Source organism: Oryctolagus cuniculus, chromosome 7 (assembly GCF_964237555.1).
Source record: "Oryctolagus cuniculus chromosome 7, mOryCun1.1, whole genome shotgun sequence".
Classification (NCBI taxonomy): Eukaryota; Metazoa; Chordata; class Mammalia; order Lagomorpha; family Leporidae; genus Oryctolagus; species Oryctolagus cuniculus.
Genome location: NC_091438.1, coordinates 132,679,035 through 132,695,914, shown reverse-complemented (window position 1 = coordinate 132,695,914; position 16,880 = coordinate 132,679,035). Strand labels below are relative to the sequence as shown.

Genomic DNA, 16,880 nt, shown 5'->3' with positions numbered 1-16,880 from the left:
CACAATACCAGATTTCAGGACATACTACAGGGCAGTTGTTATCAAAACAGCATGGTACAAAAACAGATGAATAGACCAGTGGAACAGAATAGAAACACCAGAAATCAATCCAAACATCTACAGCCAACTTATATTTGATCAAGGATCCAAAAACCAATCCCTGGAGTAAGGACAGTCTATTCAATAAATGGTGCTGGGAAAATTGGATTTCCATGTGCAGAAGCATGAAGCAAGAGCCCTACCTTTCACCTTACACAAAAATCCACTCAACATAGATTAAAGACTTAAATCCACAACCCAACACCATCAAATTATTAGAGAACATTGGAGAAACCCTGCAAGATATAGGTACCGGCAAAGACTTCTTGGAAAAGACCCCGGAAGCACAGGCAGTCAAAGCCAAAATTAACATTTGGGATTGCATCAAATTGAGAAGTTTCTGTACTGCAAAAGAAACAGACTAGTGAAGAGGCAACTGACAGAATGGGAAAAAATATTTGCAAACTATGCAACAGATAAAGGGTTGATAACCAGAATCTACAAAGAAATCAAGAAACTCCACAACATCAAAACCAACAACCCACTTAAGAGATGGGCCAAGGACCTCAATAGACATTTTTCAAAAGAGGAAATTCAAATGGCCAACAGACACATGAAAAAATGTTCAAGATCACTAGCAATCAGGGAAATGCAAATCAAAACCACAATGAGGTTTCACCTCACCCTGGTTAGAATGGCTCACATTCAGAAATCTACCAACAATAGATGCTGGCGAGGATGTGGGGAAAAAGGGACACTAACCCACTGTTGGTGGGAATGCAAACTGGTTAAGCCACTATGGAAGTCAGTCTGTAGATTCCTCAAAAACCTGAATATAACCCTACCATATAACCCAGCCATCCCACTCCTTGGAATTTACCCAAAGGAAATTAAATTGGCAAACAAACAAGCTGTCTGCACCTTAATGTTTATTGCAGCTCAATTCACAATAGCTAAGACCTGGAACCAACCTAAATGCCCATCAAGAGTAGACTGGATAAAGAAATTATGGGACATGTACTCTATAGAATACTATACAGCAGTCAAAAACAATGAAATAGGTCATTTGCAACAAAATGGAGGAATCTGGAAAACATTGTGCTGAGTGAATTAAGCCAGTCCCAAAGGGACAAATATCATATGTTCTCCCTGATCAGTGACAACTAACTGAGCACCAAAGGGGAAACCTGTTGAAGTGAAATGGACACTATGAGAAACAATGACTTGATCAGCCCTTGTCCTGACTGTTGATGTACAATTTAATACTTTATCCCTTTTAGTATTTTTTTTTTGTTCTAATACTATTGGTTGAATTCTGTAATTAACACACATTTATTCTTAGGTGTTTAAATTTAACTGAAAAGTGATCCCTGTTAAATGTAAGAGTGGGAATAAGAGAGGGAGGAGATGTACAATTTGGGACATGCTCAATCGGACTTGCCCCAAATGGTAGAGTTAGAAATGTGCCAGGGGATTCCAATACAATCCCATCAAGGTTGCATGTACCAATGCCATCTCACTAGTCCAAGTGATCAACTTCAGTTCACAGTTGATCACACTGATAGGTCTAAGAGTCAAAGGGATCACACAAACAAGACTAGTGTCTGCTAATACTAACGGATAGAATCAAAAAGGAAGAGAACGATCCATCATGGGAAGTGGGATACACAGCAGACTCATAGAATGGCAGATGTCCTAAACAGCACTCTGGCCTCAGAATCAGCCCTTAAGGCGTTTGGATCTGGCTGAAGAGCCCATGAGAGTATTTTAGGCATGGAAAGCCAAGACACTCTGGCAAAAAAAAAAAAAAAAAAAAAAAAAAAAAAACCTAAAAGAAAGATCTCTGCAAGTGAGGAAAAAAAAATCTATTTTCAATTACCTTTATACACAAAAGATTAACTCTATACTAAGTAAAGAGTTCAACAAATAGTATGGGGAAAAAACTGTTCCTCAATAGTTTTTTATTTCTCTTTTGATTTCATATATGACCCACTGTTCATTTAGGAGCATGTCATTCAGTCTCCATGTGTTTGCATATGTTCTAGAGGTTCTTGAGTTGTTGATTTCCAATTTTGTTCCATTGTAGTCAGAGAAGATGCATGGTATGATTTTGATTTTTTTGAATTTGCTGATACTTGCTTTATTACCTGGCCTGTGGTCTATCCTATAAAAAGTTCCATGCACTGGTGAAAAGAACATATATTCTGCAACTGTAGGATGAAAAGCTCTATAGATATCCCTTAGCTCCATTTGGTCTGTAGTATCGATTAACTGTTTCCTTGCTGATTTTCTTCCTGGTTGATCTGTCCATTGCTGAAAGTGAAGTATTGAAGTCCCCCATTACTATGGTATGGGAGTCTATGTCTTCCCTTTAGATCCACGAACATTTCTTTTAAATAGCCAGATGCCCTGTAATTAGGTGCGTATATGTTTATTATAGGCACATGTTCTTGTTGAATTGATCCCTTAATCATGCATAGTGCCCTTCTTTGTCTCTTTTAACAGTTTTTGTATTAAAGTCTGTTTTGTCTGATATTAGGCTACATCAACATCAACTCTTTTTGCGTGCATTTTTGTTGGTGAGATGTGTGTCTTGTGGGCAGAAAATAGATGGGTCTTATTTTTTAATCCGTTCAATCTATTTGTTTTAAGATTTTATTTATTTATTTATTTGAGAGGTAGAGTTACAGACAGTGAGATGGAGAGACAGAGAGGTCTTTCCTCTACTGGTTCACTCCCCAAAAGGTCGCCACCAGTAGGAGCTGGGCTGGTCCAAGACCAGGAGCCAGGAACTTCTTCCAGGTCTCTGACGTGGGTGCAGGGGCCTAAGTACTTGGGCCATCTTCTACTGCTTTTCCAGGCCATAGTAGAGAGCTGGATCAGAAGAGGAGCAGCCAGGACTAGAACCTTTGCCCATATCGGGTGCCAGTGCTGTAGGTGGAGGATTAACCTGCGCCACAGCACCAACCCCAGTCTGTATTTTTTAACTGGAGAGTTGAGGTCATTTACATTCAGGGTGACTATTGATAAGTAATATCAATGGCCTTGCTGTTTTTCCATAAATATTCCTATTATTTACTTAGGATTTCCTTTGTACTTTTACTGGGAAATTTTCTGCCTTCACCTTCTTTCATAGTGATGACTTGTGTTTCTGTGTGTAGCACATCCTTAAGCATCTTTTGTAAGGCTGGATGAGTGGTGACAAATGCTTTCAATTTTTGTTTGTTATGGAAGGTCTTTATTCCACCTTCATTCATAAATGAGAGCTTTATGGGGTACAGTATTATGTGTTGGCCGGTTTTTTTTTTTCTTGGAATATATCTTGCCGTTCTCTGCTAGCCTGTAGGGTTTCTGAAGAGAAGTCAGCTATGTCTAATTGGAGATCCTCTGAAAGTAATCTGGCATTTCTCTCATACATGTTTTAGGATCTTTTCTTTGTGTTTTCTGTGGAGAGTTTGACTACAGTGTGTCATGGTGAAGAGCTTTTCTGGTCATATCTATGTGCTTTTCCTACTTGGATGCCCCTTTCTCCAAATTAGGGAAGTTTTCTGTAATTATTTCACTAAAAAGGCCTCCTAATCCTTTCTCTCTTTCCATGCCTTCAGGAACTCCTAAGACCTGTATGTTTGGTCATTTGATAGTATCCCTTAGACCTCCAACACTGTTTTTTAGTTTTCTTTTGTTCTGACTGTAAAATTTCCAGAGATTTGTCTTCCAACTTGGATATTCTTTCTTCTGTCTCACTGAGTCTCCTCTTAAGGCTTTCCACCACATTCTTTATTTGTTCTGTTGAATTCTTCAATATTTCATTTTGATTTCTCTTTAAAATCTCGATTTCATGAGAAAATTTTTCTTTCATGTTATGTATGGATTTCTTTAGTTCGTGGATTTGCTTCTAATTACTTCTAAGTAATCCTATGATCAATTTTTTTAATTCCATTTCTGGCATTTCTTCAATCTCTTCATTTTCACATTGTAGTATTGAAGTTTTGTGTTTCTTTGAGGACATCATGTTGTCTTCCTTATTCTTGTTTCTTGAATTGCTGCATTTGTTTTTAGGCATTTGTGGAAATACTTGTTATTTTTTTTTTTCCCCTGTGATGGCTTTTATCTTTGGACTATGCCTCTGTGACTTAGTGGAGTGTGTGCTCTTTCAGTGAATACCCTGAGGTATGTGCTGGATGTGGCAGGGAGCTCTGTTCAGTGCTGCAGGGTGAGGGGAGTGTCTAAGTTGACTCACAAATTGGGCGTGGTAAATCCCCCCCCCCCCCAGAAGGGAGGTTTGTTCAGCTTTGAGATAGTCTCATGCTTACCACCTCTCCTCCGTGGAGACCAATGCCTGGGCGCTGTCCCCAGTGGATACAGTATTCTTCCACGCTGCCACAAGAATCACATAAAGGATCTGTGCAGCCCTTAGTGTGAGCACAGATCCTGAAGCATTGACCCTCACCAGGAATCAGGGAGCCTGGAGTGTGTGGAGCCGCCCACAGTGACTACGCAGAGACCCAGCCACACCCAGCGCTCTCCCACACAGCCACAATGTTTTCACAGACCTAGCACACAAGACTCCCACAGTCGTGAGCTTCCAGCCCCCATCAATTCTCCCAAACAGACGCAAGCTGGCATAGCTGTAACGTATGTCCAAAATGGCGCCTGCCCACCCTCAGAGGACACCAGTGCTGGGTGATGGGAAAGAGAGAAATGTGTCCCCCTTTTATTCCCTGTAGGTTGGTAGGTATACTGTCCCCAACAGGGCTCCAAGCCAGACTCACACCAGGCTCTTCCTGCAGCTTTATCGCCGGTGGCTTGGGCTGCTGCAGTCTGGTCTCACCTCACTCTCCAAAGCTGGTGCTGAGGCTTTTGACTCCTGGGATCTTTAAACGTGTGTGCCCATACCCTCCACATAGATCTAAAGTGGCCCTCTAATTTGCATGGAGTTTGCTCTGCTGTTCTCTCCCTAATTCTTCCCTGAGGTTACACTCTCTTCACTTTTTTTTTTAACTGTGGTCCCCTAGACTGGACTGGTAAGCTCCCTCCCTATTCTGCTATCTTGGTGTCTCCTCTGGAATACTATTTAGTTGTTAAAAATAATGGGCTGACTCTAAATGTACTGATGACAGAATGACTTGTTTGATATACTAAGTGGGAAAAGAAATGTTTTCTGTACTCAGATTATTTTTGGAAGGATAAATAAAAAGTTGGAAGCAGTTGCAGTTTCTCAGGGAGGGAAACTATAGGGCACTGAGGTTAGGCTAGAATGAAATAGCTGTCAGCTGCATACATTTTTGTGTACCTTTTGAAATTTGCGATTATATATATATGTGTGTGTGTGTTTACATATTTTGTGTATATCTACATAAATATTTATTTTAAAAATTCTGTAGTTGATTCTGATACATAGTTAAAAGTTTGGCCAGTGGTTTATTCATAGATCATTGGTGTTCCACATCTATAAATATTCATAGGCCTACAGGCCTAGCAACATGGGTGTTACTGGGAAGCTTTTTAGGAAAGCAAAATCTAAGGTTTCTATCCCAGACCTAATGACTCAGAATCTGCATTTTAATATGCTTCCCAGGTGATTCAAAAGGCACTTTCAAGTCTGAGAAACCATATTTTAGATCAACCAGCTAAAGCAATTAGGTAACTCAACCACTTGGCTTGACATGCAATATTCTTTCTATGTTCTTTTAAGTAATATTAATAATGTTACCACATACATATTGTACCTGTTTCTCAGAAATCCAAAGCACTGTACATTTGCTGCTAGGTGCTTAATACTCACTACTGCTCAAAGCAGCATTTTCCAAAGTGTGCGCTGAACCAGGAACTTATGTTTTAGAGGGTACTAATAATATCTGTAAAAGGTTTCTCTGGTCAAATCAATTTGGGAAACATAGAGTTAAATGAAAGTGAACAGTTTTATTTATTGCAGGACTGTTCAGAGATTTGACCAAGGAATCCTTTTTTTTTCTAGGACTATCTCTCAGGTCTTTTGGTCGGTGGAACACACTTTGAGAAATGCCTGATTTAGAGGAAAGAGCACCACTGGCTTTGGAATCCTTGGCAAGTTACCTAACTTCTCCAAATATCAGTTTTCCTAACCTTAAACTGGGGATAATAATACTTGCCTTGGTGGTGGTGTGAAGAATAAATGAGAGGTATATAAAAAGTTCAGCTTAAAATTTGATATCTAATAACTGTTCAATTGATAGTTATATTACGTAGGTTATATGCTTCATGTACTTCAGTTATGCTTATAGTTCATTTCACCTTTCCTTACTGTGCTCATCAGAAAGAGAGAGAGGAGAAGGTCAAATAATTTATTCTGATATAAAATGTTGTCAGCTTTATTAAAAGGTTTGATGTTCAAAATAAAACTACTAATTGATATGGGAATCATTAGCAAAGTTACTTTCTTTTCCTCTCATGTATGAGCGTTAATAAACTCATTTATATCTACCGAATTTTTATTAAAACAAATCAATAAGAAATGATATCAAACTCATCTTAAAAAGTCTGACATATTATATGGTATGTTATCAAACTATTTTAATTTTCCTTTTTTCTAGTCAATAAATTGATTGCACAAGAAGGACCTTCCTTTCTACAAATGCGAATAAAACATTTATTGAAATCTAACTGCATCCCCCAGGCTACTGCTTTATCAAAACTATGTGCAGAATCTAAAGAAATTTCAAATGTATCATCTTTTCAGCAAGCCTATATCACATGTTTATGTTCCATGCTCCCTAATGAAGATGCTATTAAGGAGGTAAGTAAGTAACTGTTACCATTCATGCCTGCTGTGAAAATTAATAGATTTTGATAATGTTTTATGACTATTTTTTCCCATCTGAATGAAAACTAAGACCTTTTTTTTTTTAGGGTACCAAAATGTACCATTTCAGTTATATATCTATTACATAGATTGAATATAAAGTTAGGTTTTATCAGTGGATTTGAAAAGCAGGTAATTAAAGGATATACAAATGTATGTTACATGTTTGAGTAATGGTAGGTTGTGAAGTCTTTGAATGTGAAAGTTGTTTTTAAGATTTATTTTATTTGAAAGGCAGAATAGGGGGAGGTGCTGTGGCACAGTGACTTAGGCTGTGGCCTCCAGTGCCAACATCCCATATAGGTGCCAGTTTGAGGCCTGGCTGCTACACTTCTGAGCCAGCTCCCTGCTAATGCGAAAGCATCAGTAGATGAACCAACTGTCTGAGTTCCTTCTGGTAGATCTAGAAGAAGCTCCTGGCTCTTGGCTTCGGCCTAGAACAGCCCTGGCCGTTGATGGCCGTTTGGAGAATGAACCAGCAGATGGAAGATCTCTCTGTAACTCTGCCTTTCAAATAAATAAATAAATCTTTAAAAAAGAAAAGAAAAGAAAAGAAAACAAAGGCAGAGTGGCAGAGTGAGACAGAGAAAGTAAGAATTCCTCAATCCACATATTCATTCCTCAAATGGCTACAATGGCTGGGCTGGCCAGGCCAAAGCCAGAAGAACTCCATTTGTGTCTCCCACATGGATGACAGGGGCCCAAGTACTTGAACAGTCTTCTGCTTTCCCAGGTGCATCAGCAGGGAGCAACCAGAACTCGAACAAATGGACCCAAAGGGGATGCTGGCATCACAAACAGCATATTAAACTGCTGTGCCCCAGTGCTGGCTCCGTAAACTTGTTTTTTCTTCTTAGATCAATGATTTTACTATGTTTGAGAAGTGCAGAAATTGTTAACAATGGTGTTAAAGGGTAAGCTAAAGAGAGTGGCACTTAGTTTTAGTCTAACTTACTCTATTATGCATTTAACTCTGTATGCAGGCAAGTATAGGACTTTAGACCCCAGGACTATAGTTTGACCAATGTTTAAGTAGCCAAAACTGGATACCATGGAAAATAACAAAGTGATTGAGTTTTTGAAAAGCTGTTTTATCAGTCTGATAGTAACCTTCTTTAAACGTGAATCATTTCTCTTAGAAAAGTTGGAACTAATTTTCTCTATTAGTTTCAGTAAATTTTTTTTTTTTTTTTTTTTTTTTGACAGAGTGGACAGTGAGAGAGAGAGACAGAGAGAAAGGTCTTCCTTTGCCGTTGGTTCACCCTCCAATGGCTGCCGCGGCCGGCGCGCTGCGGCCGGCGCACCGCACCGATCCGATGGCAGGAGCCAGGAGCCAGGTGCTTTTCCTGGTCTCCCATGGGGTGCAGGGCCCAAGCACCTGGGCCATCCTCCACTGCACTCCCTGGCCACAGCAGAGGGCTGGCCTGGAAGAGGGGCAACCGGGACAGAATCCGGCGCCCCGACCAGGACTAGAACCCGGTGTGCCGGCGCCGCTAGGCGGAGGATTAGCCTAGTGAGCCGCGGCGCCGGCCTCAGTAAATTATTTTTAAAAATTAGGAATGCCTAGGCTTTAGTTTTAGTTCATCATCAGCCTTTAATTCCCTCACCTGCCACTCAGAACTGATACATGAATTATCATTATCTCTCCTTTGCATACACTCTTATTTCCTCTGCTTGATTGTACTTGTTCAACTACCAGTGTCCTGGTTATCCATAAATCTCCATCTGCTCCTCTTTTCTCTACTGTGTCATCAGTTTCTCCCTCTCTGTTGTAACCATCCCACAGCACTTATATTTATGTAATTTCTGTAACCTCCCACAGCTGTTATTTCTTTCATCAGTAATACAGCCTGCTTCTTCCAGTTACTGTCCTATTTCTCTTAGAACCTTCTCAGTATTGTTTCTTGAATGGATTGTCTAAATTTACTATTCTTTAAAATTTTTATTTATTTATTTATTTGAAAGAGAGAGAGAAACAGACTGAGATATCCTGTCTGCTGGTTCACTGCTTAAGTGCCTCCAACAGTCAGGCTGGACCAGGCTGAAGCTAGGAGCTGGGAACTCAGTCTGAGTCTCCTGTGTGGGTGGTGGGAACCCAAGTACTTGAGCCATCACCTGGTGCCTTCCACGATACCTATCGGCAGGAAGTTGGAATTAAGCGAGAATTGGACAGGGTTGGCGCTGTGATGTAGTAGTGGGTAAAACTGCCGCCTGCAGTGCTGGTTTCCCGGTTCAAGTCCCAGCTGCTCCACTTCCAATCCAACTCTGCTATGGCCTGGGAAAGCAGTAGAAAATGGCCAAAGTCGTACCCCTGCAGCCACGTGGGAGACCTGGGAAAGCTCCTGGCTCCTGGCTTCGGATCGGTGCAGCTCCAACCATTGCAGCCAATTGGGGAGTGAACCAGCTGATGGAAGACCTCTCTCTCTCTCTCTGCCTTTCCTCCTTTCTCTGTGTAACTCTTTCAAATAAATAAATAAATCTTTAAAAAGAGAGAAAATTGGAATGTGAACCCAGGCAATCAAATTTGTGATGTGGGCATCCCAAGTGAAGTCTTAATACTACCAAATGCCACCACCACATTTACTATTGGACTGTTTTTCCCCTAAGACATTATAATATGACATTTGCCCCTGCCAGTCTACTAGATCATTAAATCTTATGTTAACTTTTTAGTTTGTTGCCTTGACAAAGCTTTTCACTTGGTTTCTAGGGTCTACTTAACTCTTCACTGATAGCTCCTTTTCATTTCTATTTTGCTCTTTGATAAATATTGCAATATTCAATGACCCTGTCATTGGGTCACATCTTTTTCTTTTTTAAAGATGTATTTTTATTTGAAAGGCAGAGTTACAGAGAGGCAGAGGCCTAGAGAGAAAGGTCTTCCATCTGCTGGTTCACTTCCCATATGGCCAAAGCAGCTGAGCCTAGGCCAGGTTTCCCATGTGATTGGTAGGGACTCAGACACTTGGGCCATCTTCTGCTGCCTTCCCAGTTGACATTAGCAGGGAGCTGGATTGGAAGAGGGGCAGCCAGGACTGAACTGATCCTGTGATACAGGATTCTGGCATTGTAGGTGGTGGCCACAACATTGGCCCCTAGGTTACCTCTTTTTCTGCCTTCAGTGATCTCATTTTGCCTCGTGGTTTTTCAGTACCTACTGTGGTCCGATCCCATATGTTTTCTCTCCAGCCCCTACCTCTCCTCCTAACTCAAGGCTCATAGCTATTGCCTAATTATTGTCTCTGCCTATGTGGCTAATAACATGTCATATGTAACATGCCATAACTATTGCTCTTGGTATTAGGATTTTGTTTTTATGAGTTGTCTATTTAGTCAGTTGCCTTCCAACTGTGTTCTCTGTGTTGGAGGTAGAAGGGGTAATGAATAACTGACTACCACTTTTTTTCTTAGTCCTTACGGTGTTTTATGCTCTGTGCTAACTACTTTATGTGCTTTGTCATGTTTAATCTTTACAGCAACTCTGAGGTAATTCCATTGTATTAATGAGGAAAGAGAGCTCAGATTCAGTAATACATTCCTGGTTACAAAGTTAAGATGAGTAAGCTGAGATTCAGACCTGAGTTGGTTTTTGTTTTTGTTTTTTTTTTTTTTTTGACAGGCAGAGTGGACAGTGAGAGAGAGACAGAGAGAAAGGGCTTCCTTTTGCCATTGGTTCACCCTCCAATGGCCGCTGCGGCCGGCACGCTGCAGCCAGCGCATCAAGCTGATCCAAAGCCAGGAGCCAGGTACTTATCCTGGTCTCCCATGCGGGTGCAGGGCCCAAGTACTTGAGCCATCCTCCACTGCACTCCCTGGCCACAGCAGAGAGCTGGCCTGGAAGAGGGGCAACCGGGACAGAATCCGGCGCCCCGACCGGGACTAGAACCCAGTGTGCCGGCGCCGCAAGGTGGAGGATTAGCCTATTGAGCCACAGCGCCGGCCCAGACCTGAGTTTTACTACCAGTAATATTAAAGACACAAAATAATGAATATTGCCCTCATTTTTGTGTGCAGAAGTGTTCATATCTCAAATGCCATGTTAGACTTTAGATGTAAGATGGATACAGAAGCCTGTGGACTGACATACTTGCTCTCACTTATAGCCTCTATATTCTTTTCTCCTCAAAACTAACCAGAGTAGTCCCACTAAAACTTAAGTCAGACCATTCCACTCCTTTATTTGAAACCATCCGGCAGCCTTCCATCTTCCTCAGAATGAATCCTTAAGTCTTTATTCTGTGTGCCGTGATCCTGGGCTACTATAACTTAATACTCACTGCTCTCCAGCCACCTTTTCTTTGTTGTTCTTAGAACAAACCAAGCACGATTCTTGCTTAGAGGTTTTTTATTTGTTTATTTATTTTTGACAGGCAGAGTGGACAGTGAGAGAGAGAGACAGAGAGAAAGGTCTTCCTTTGCCGTTGGTTCACCTTCCAATGGCCGCCGCAGCCGGCGCGCTGCAGCCAGCGCACCGCGCTGATCCACTGGCAGGAGCCAGGTACTTATCCTGGTCTTCCATGGGGTGCAGGGCCCAAGTACTTGGGCATCCTCCACTGTACTCCCTGGCCACAGCAAAGAGCTGGCCTGGAAGAGGGGCAACTGGGACAGAATCCGGTGCCCCAACCGGAACTAGAACCCAGTGTGCTGGCGCTGCAGGCTGAGGATTAGCCTAGTGAGCCGTGGCGCCGGCCTGCTTAGAGTTTAATACTTGCTGTTTTCTCTGCCCAGAATGTCCTTCCACAAGATGAAACCTTCCTCATTGTCCCATCTAAAATAATGCCCTACTTCCTGCTATACCCTCTTTTCAGTAAATATCTTCTGTAATTATTACAGATATTAAGCCTCCTAAAATGACTTCATAGCACATGTTACTAATTCCCTTGGGTGTTATTTGTGCTTATTCTCTGTTTCTTCCTACCCAGTTATAAACTGTGTATGAATGGAAACACATTGTTCATTGCTGTATCTCTACGTTCTAGAAGAATTCTTAGCCATGTAGGCACTCAGTACTCATTTATTGAATGAATAAAAAGTTAAGCCCCAGCCCTTGGTATTTTCTTACTAGGATTTCTAGCTTCATTACATAAATTATGACCAGAATATGAAGCTGAAACATTCCATTCATGCTTTTCAAATTTTAAAATTTCACTTGGAGGGCTTTATTTTCCCTAAGGATTTACTTATTTATTTATTTAATTTGGAAGAGTTTACAGAGCGAAAGGGACTCACAGAGAGAAAGTGTTTCATCCACTGATTCCCAGATAGGTATAATGATTAGAGTTGCCAGGCCGAAGCCAGGAGCCAGGATCTTGGGCTGTCTTCCACTGCTTTTTCCAGGCCATTAGCAGGGAGCTGGATCAGAAATGGAGCAGCCAGTACTCAAACCAGTGTCCATATATGTTACCAGCTTTGCAGCTGGCAGCTTTACCTGATACACCACAAAGCCAGTCTCAGGAGTTCTTTTTTTTAAAAGGTAGACTGCTGGGGCTGGGGCTGTGGTGCAATGGGTCAATGCCCTGGCCTGAAGTGCTGGCATCCCATATGGGTGCCAGTTCGAGACCTGGCTGCTCCACTTCCAATCCAGCTCTCTGCTATGGCCTGGAAAACAGTAGATGATGGCCCAAGTCCTTGGGCCCCTGCAACCACATGGGAGACCCAGAAGAAGCTCTTGGCTCCTGGCTTCGGATCGGTGTAGCTCTGGCAGTTACAGCCAATTGGGGAGTGAACCAGCAGAAGGAAGCTCTCTCTCTCTCTCTCTTTCTTTCTCTCTCTCTCTCTCTCTGTGTAACTCTGACTTTCAAATAAGTAAATAAATATTTTTTTAAAAAAATGAATAGGCCGGCGCCGTGGCTCACTAGGCTAATCCTCCGCCTGCGGCGCTGGCACTCTGGGTTCTAGTCCCGGTTGGGGTGCTGGTTCTGTCCTGGTTGCCCCTCTTCCAGTCCAGCTCTCTGCTGTGGCCCAGGAAGGCAGTGGAGGATGGCCCAAGTCCTTGGGCCCTGCACCCGCATGGGAGACTGGGAGGAAGTGCCTGGCTCCTGGCTTCGGATCGGCGCAGCGTGGCAGCCATAAGGTAGAGTGCTGAGGGTGCAGGGCAGGTGGCAGTGGTGGAGATAGAGCTCTTCCATCTGCTTGTTCATTCTCCAAATGCCCACAACAGCCAGGGCTGTGCTGGGCTGAAGCTAGAACCCCTGAACTCCCTTCAGGTTTCTCACATGTGCCGTAGGGGCCCAAGACACTTGAGCCATCATCTATTGCCTCCTGTGATGTGTTAGCAGAAATCTGGATTGTAAGTGTAGGAGCCAGGACTTAGCACTCTTATATGTGATGTGGTGGTGGCTTACCTGTTGAATCAAAATGCCTGCCTATGGAGATCTTTTTGAATCCTAAAATTGCAGTTCATATTTTTCTCTAAATTGTGGGACATGGTGAAACTAAGTATAGTGCTATGATTCAGATTTCTGCATATGATTGAATCATAGATTGATGCTTGAGTTGGTGATTGTTCTAGATGCCTAATACCCTGCTTAGCCCAAGTCATGTCTACCCTTTGTGAGAAGCTTTAGTCAGATTCTTTGTTGAAATCTGAGATACTTCTCTGTAGCCAAAATGATTCTAGGAATTTGTGATTCCATTCTGGCTCCTGGTATCCTCTCCTTTGTATCAACTTTGGTCTGCAAGTTCTCACAAACTCTTTATTCCAGGATTTTGGGTTAGCAACATCCCATTGGGAAACCATGTAACCTTTGCACATTGAGATTTAGCCATCATTTGAAGTGAAGGGTTTGTGTAGGCAGAGATTTTGTGTGTGGATAGAATTGCAGAATGCTGGTTGTCTGTGTGTTGGGAAATGGCCATACAGAGGAGCCCCTGATATAGGATACAGACATGTAATAGCCAGTTGTTGCCTATAAGGTGGGCAAGAGTGGGTAGTTTCCCCAACCATTGATTGAAGCTATGCCTCACAGCCTCACTAATAATTTTTTGGGTGTTCTTTCCATGGAGAAATCAAAGGATAAAATAATTAGCACTGCCTGTCTTTTCAGACTTCCCACTTCAACCTTAAAAATAGTTATAGAAAACATTTATTGAGCACTTGCCTATTCTAAGAACTGTGCTATGTGTTTTAAATGTGTTGGCATCTAATCCTTATAAAAATCCTACGAATAGGATAGCAATTAACTGAGACTCAGATTATATAACTGACCCACTAAATGGTGGACTCAGAGTTTGCTTTGCTTTGCACATATCGTTCTCATCCACACACGTCTTCTTATTTAAGTTTTCCAAACCTTCTGTTATGAGTGTCTGGCTCTTCCCCAGTTCTGGCTCTTAATTAGAATAGAATTCTTCCGAAGAGGGGTTTCTCTTGTTTTGTTTGCTCAGAGAGGAAACTTAAGCAGTCACATTTGTGACTCTTAAGTCAGGAAACATGCTGGCTGGCTTATTACGAGACTAGATCTGCCAGAGAACAAAGGCAAAGTGTGCTTTTTCACAAAATGTCTAGAGAAGTACAAGCAGCAGTCAGAATTTGTAGGCTTGAATCTTGGCATTTAGTATCCATATGGCCTTAGGCAGGTAGCTTCATTCTTTATCCATAAAGTGGGCAAAGTGATAGTTGGTATCTCACAAGATAGCTGGGTAGTTCAAAAGTGGAAATAACTAAAGCATCAAACACGGTTCCTGGCATTTATAAATAGAGGCCTTGATGCAAGAATTTTTTAGGCCTAGGGTACAGAACTATGGAGGAGCAGTCAAGATTGATCAGAGATGAAATCTAAATTTGGACAGAAAAGAAGAGTTCTATACATAGAGATAGCCTCCTATGAATCTGTTCGTATTTTTTAAAGCATTTGAGGGGCTAACTATAAACCTGTAGACTAATATATTTATTTGCAGTTATTGAGTAGGGTAATGAGATACATACTGCTTACCTCTAGTAATAGCTGGATTATTGTGTGTTTGGGAAATGTAATCAGAGTAAGATGTAGTAGTAATGGCTGTTCTCAGCACCTGATATGTACCAGAAAAAGAAGGAACAGCAAAAATGCTACGCCTTGAATTTGGTACTGCCTCATCCTGTAACAACAAAAACTTTCCCTTTTATCTCTCAGCCTTTATTTAAAACTGTTTTGTTTCTAGTGTATTAGGCATTGGCAGATACAGAACAATATGTATGACCTTCTTTGCCAGAAATGGTTATAGGAAAATAAGTATTAAGGTATATGATGCTGCCTCTAAGCTCAGTAGAAGTGTAGGGACAGAGAATATCCACGTTGTGTGACATATAAGACTTGACATAAGAATTAATTGTTGAGTTGAACTTTTTTTAAAAGATTTATTTATTTATTTATTTGAAAGGCAGAGTTACAGAGAGGCAGAGAGAGAGAGAGAGGTCTTCCATCTGCTGGTTCACTCCCCAGATGGCTGCAACAGCCACAGCTATGCTGATACGAAGCCAGGAGCTTCCTCCTGGTCTCTCATGCAGGTTCAGGGGCCCAAGGACTTCGGCCATCTTCTAATGCTTTCCCAGGCCACAGCTGAGAGCTGGATCAGAGGTGGAGCAGCCGGGACTCAAATCAGCGTCCATATGGGATGCTGGCCCTGCAGAACGAGGCTTTAACCCACTGCACCACAGCGCTGGCCCGAGTTGAACTTTGAAATAATGGTGGAGTTTGGATGGATAGAAAAGATGATTTGGGGTTAACTGACTGATAGGTAAAGAAATTAATGTGTATTTTGCAGGGGCCCACTAGGGGATTCCCTGCCAAGACAGAATGGTATTGAAGTCTTATGAGAAGAAAGATCTGTTAGATTGGGGGAAAAAAAAAAACTTAAGAAGCTGTAGAGCATTTAGAGCTTACATTTGATAAAGTAGGAATTAGGAAGGCTTTGAAGGTAGGAAGTGGCATGACTAAAGTAAATTTTTTTTTTTTTTTTTTTTGACAGGCAGAGTGGACAGTGAGAGAGAGAGAGAGAAAGGTCTTCCTTTGCCGTTGGTTCACCCTCCAATGGCCGCCGCAGCCGGCGCACCGCGCTGATTCGAAGGCAGGAGCCAGGTGCTTTTCCTGGTCTCCCATGGGGTGCAGGGCCCAAGCACCTGGGCCATCCTCCACTGCACTCCCTGGCCACAGCAGAGGGCTGGCCTGGAAGAGGGGCAACCGGGACAGAATCCGGTGCCCCAACCGGGACTAGAACCCCGTGTGCCGGCGCCGCTAGGCGGAGGATTAGCCTAGTGAGCCACGGCGCCGGCCATGACTAAAGTAATTTTTTGGGAACATTAGAAAGAGTAGTATACATTAGGTTTAGGATGAGAGATTGGAGTGAGCAAGAGAGCAAAGGGGACTAGCTGACAGGACAAATGCAGAGAAGGATGTACAGAGATACCTTGCAGAGGCTTACAAGGCTTGTAGCCTGGAAGACTAGAAGAACTGTTGCTCTGTTACTAAGATGACAGAGAAGGAGTGAAGGGATAGGGAGGACGTGGAAAGGGAATCAGCTTTATTTTATAAGTAATCTTTCCTGGTTGTTTATAACAAGTCCAGACTAGAGTGCAGGTCACCTGGCTAGTCCTTTTCCCACTGTACCACTTATTTCTAATTGATAGGCAGTGATGAGCCATGTTGTTACTTGGAATATATTGGTAGTAAGTAAGTCATTGCATTCATAGTTATACATACATACAGGTATAATTTAAAGCATTTTTTATCATGATTGGGATTAATTTGTTAAATACATCAATGTAAAAACATTTAACACATTTATTTTAAAAGAGACTGACACCATCATAATTTCATTCGTCTCTGATCTAGTGACGGTTTCTTTTGCACGTGACAGCAGAATTAAAATCTGTAGTTTACTTTGGGAAAGTACTACGGAATCACTAAATGTTCTTTAATTGGAGTTTAAAGTCATCATGTGTTCAGAGGTTGCATAGTTACACATTTACTGTCTACTTCAGCTGAGTTCAGGAGGAGAGTTAAATTAGCTTCAGCAACAG

At 41.9% G+C, this 16,880-nt stretch overlaps 1 protein-coding gene across 3 annotated transcripts in view; it reads left to right on the top strand.

Moving 5' to 3' along the window:
• RLF (RLF zinc finger) overlaps positions 1–16,880 on the top strand; it is a 103,692-nt gene that overhangs the window by 51,643 nt on the left and 35,169 nt on the right. Inside the window, exons 5-6 of one of the 3 annotated variants that reach the window (XM_070078697.1) lie at positions 6,017–6,200; positions 6,612–6,814. In XM_070078697.1, coding sequence (XP_069934798.1) covers positions 6,194–6,200; positions 6,612–6,814 — 210 coding nt within the window. In that variant the 5' untranslated portion in view covers positions 6,017–6,193. Of the gene's footprint in view, positions 1–5,617; positions 5,683–6,016; positions 6,201–6,611; positions 6,815–16,880 lie in introns of all 3 variants that reach the window. The other 2 variants (XM_051856646.2, XM_002715189.5) reach the window with 2 other exon arrangements.